This window comes from Morone saxatilis, unplaced genomic scaffold (assembly GCF_004916995.1).
Source record: "Morone saxatilis isolate NCDOM2014 unplaced genomic scaffold, NCSU_SB_2.0 Contig21, whole genome shotgun sequence".
Taxonomy (NCBI): Eukaryota; Metazoa; Chordata; class Actinopteri; family Moronidae; genus Morone; species Morone saxatilis.
Window position 1 is genome coordinate 3,276,113 of NW_023339774.1, and position 2,792 is coordinate 3,278,904.

The 2,792-nt window shown below is 44.5% G+C and overlaps 1 protein-coding gene across 1 annotated transcript in view; it reads left to right on the plus strand.

Moving 5' to 3' along the window:
• Positions 1-792: 792 nt before the first annotated feature.
• The window catches only part of LOC118332833 (transcription factor 4), a 36,736-nt gene continuing 34,736 nt past the window's right edge, over positions 793-2,792 (plus strand). Inside the window, exon 1 of the mRNA XM_035668261.1 lies at positions 793-933. Within this exon, the coding sequence (XP_035524154.1) occupies positions 793-933 (141 nt within the window). The remainder of the gene's footprint in view (positions 934-2,792) is intronic.

Consider the following 2,792-nt stretch of genomic DNA (forward strand, 5'->3'; position numbering starts at 1 on the left):
AGGGTCTGTGGGGTAAGTCAGCCTGTCATTGCACTGCAGCAGGGCCTATTGACATTCCTCACACTGCTTGCTTGCTTGCTGTCCCCTTGGTACACACCATTGTCAGTCTCCTTCAGTGTGTTTCCAGTGAAGTAAGGCTCTGTGGGTAGATCTAAGTATAACTCAACATTGCCGGGTCAGAGACAGTAGGTGGCACAGTCCCGGGCACACTCCTCTCAATCTCAACCACCACTCTTTGCTGTGCTTCGTATTCACTCCGACTTGAACAAGCTGCAATGTTGGCCTGACAGAAAATATTCAAGAACGATCCAAACCTAGAGTAAACCCTTTGAAACATACAGATTTCTTTAATCTAAATGCTTTGTACACACTGGGAATGATATTTTGACCGCTCATATAGCTTACTGATGGTGTCCCCTTTGCAGTGCCTGTGTAGTACATCCAACGCTGCGATGAGGAACTCGTGGGCGTCTTGCTGCTCGTAGCCTGCGAGGTGACGTGCATGAGTCCACACCAGGTGCAGCAGCCGGAAGGGAATGTGGGGCGAGCGGTGGCCCGAGTAGAACTGAGAGCAAGGAAGAAAGATGGGAGAGGTGGTTGGGGGTGAAGAGGAGAGGCGTGGTTACCCTATTTTTCCAGGTCTTACTGGGTGCATTATATTGTATCACCTCTTTGCCCACCTCACAGCTACATTGCTCACTGTCATCTATAATTCATTGCTGAACCATAACACAAAATATTCTGTCAGTCAAGGTGGTTTTCTGACTCTTTTAACTACTACTTTCATCAGATATGAATGAATTCCGCCACATGTCACCTCACAGCGTCAGCTCTAATGACGGCGCACCCATACAGAGGAGGAGGTGTGAGGCGCACGACACGGAAGACAAAGTGGCTGGAAAACAGGAGCGTTTGGAGCAAAAACATCCATCTGTGAAGTGTTGCAGAGTCTTTGGGTTGCCATGGGAATTCAAGTGAGTGACAATCCAGGTCAGGGTCAGGAGATGTGGGTAAGAAAGCAACAGTGCTGAGCGCAAGAGTTGGCGGGGTGCAAACATCTACAATGAAGTTTCAACTAGAGCTCATTAATGCCAGAGAGGGCTCTCATATCTCCACACAGACGTCGCACATACGCCTCATTTTATTCTCCACATTATTTTTCTGAAATCTGATTGAGCTGTAAGAGGGGGAAAAACATGCCACGCTGACGTCTCTTGAATCTAACAAACTCTGCTTCTTTTTCGGCAGTTTGAAGGTGGCTGACAAATGAAAGACGCTACTAGAGGAGTAGGAAACGGAGGGAAAGAGTGTGGCTGATCAAAGTGGGCCGCGCCTCTCACCTTCACATCTAAAAAGATCTGCTTGTGTGCGTGCGTCTGCAGAGTTAGAAGACAGCTTTTGATGACGATGTGGAGGCGGGTTAAAAAAGAACGGAGGGTAGGGGATGGAAGTAGGGAATGAAATTTAGAGAGTTGGCGACAAGGCGTGGAGGTAGAAAGACTTGGGAATGATACTGTTAGAGTGTTTAAATTGATTGTTCTTGTGTGACTGACCCTGACTTTTCTGTCTCAAACATAGCTGAATACTCAATCACTGTCTGCCTTCCTGGTTGATAGAGGTGAGAGATTATCTCCTTCATGTGTTATGTAGCTGAACGGTTCAGCCAACTGAGACAGGGCAGGGCTCTGTGTGTGTGTGTGTGCGTTGTGGAATGTTGGAGATGTCTTCCCATGAAAACAAACTTTCAATCTGTTTCTTATTGCTGTCCTATTTGTTCTATGGAACTCAAAGCAAGGGGTCCATATGGCACGCTGTGTGTGTGTGAGTGTTTGTGTGTCAGTGATGTCAAGGTTGAGCTGTTATATTCTCCCTTGACAATGAAGTTTAGTTTTTAAGTGGTTTAAATCATCTGAGTCTAATCACAGCAGGGACAGTTATAACTAGTTATGTGGCAGTTAATAAAAATGTGGTCTAGCTAACATCTTCTGATTGGAAAGGACTGGTGAAGTTGTCTTTCATGTAGTAACAGCGAGTAGATCATCTGTGGACTTCCAAAGTTCAAAACACAAACACAGCCAGTGCACCCAAGACATGACTCCAAGATGAAAAAATCTAAATGATCAGTAACTTTTACTGTAAAATAATCTTGTCTACTCATGAGCAGTGAGTACAGGTTGCTGCAGATACACACAGCAGAGCATTGAGTAAGTCTCAAGTCAAGGGTCAAGTCCTTGAGGGCAAATTGCAAAGGCGCAGGTCTATCAGGCCTCTGACTCTACCAGTTCAAACCTTGAGACTTGAATGGTTTTGCTTTTAGGTTGAAAGTCAAGTCTTTAGGGAGTCAAGGGTCAATGTAAGTGCAGTCTAGAGGTCAAGTACAAGTCGGCAGTCAAGTCCAAGTCAAGTCTCAAGTCCTCATTGTTGTGAAGTCCTGGCTGAAGTCTGAAGTCTGAAGTCTACAGCTCTGAGACATATACCCCAAAAATAATGTGTTTATAGGCAGTCAAACAAGTAAAATATGATGAAATATGATGAAATATGATGCGAGGACAAACTACACCATGATCATGTCAAGGTATATTTTGACCAGTGATCACATCCTACCAACAGATTAAGTCTACAGCCATGCTAGCAGCTCTTTGAGGCTGTGCTCAGACAGCGGTGCCTTGAGCTAAATGCTAATGTCGATTGATTGATTAGTTGTCTGCAAACTGACTTATTGATGATCAAAATAGTTGAATTAATTTAATAGTTGACAAATAATCAATTAATCAACTAATTGTTGCAGTTCT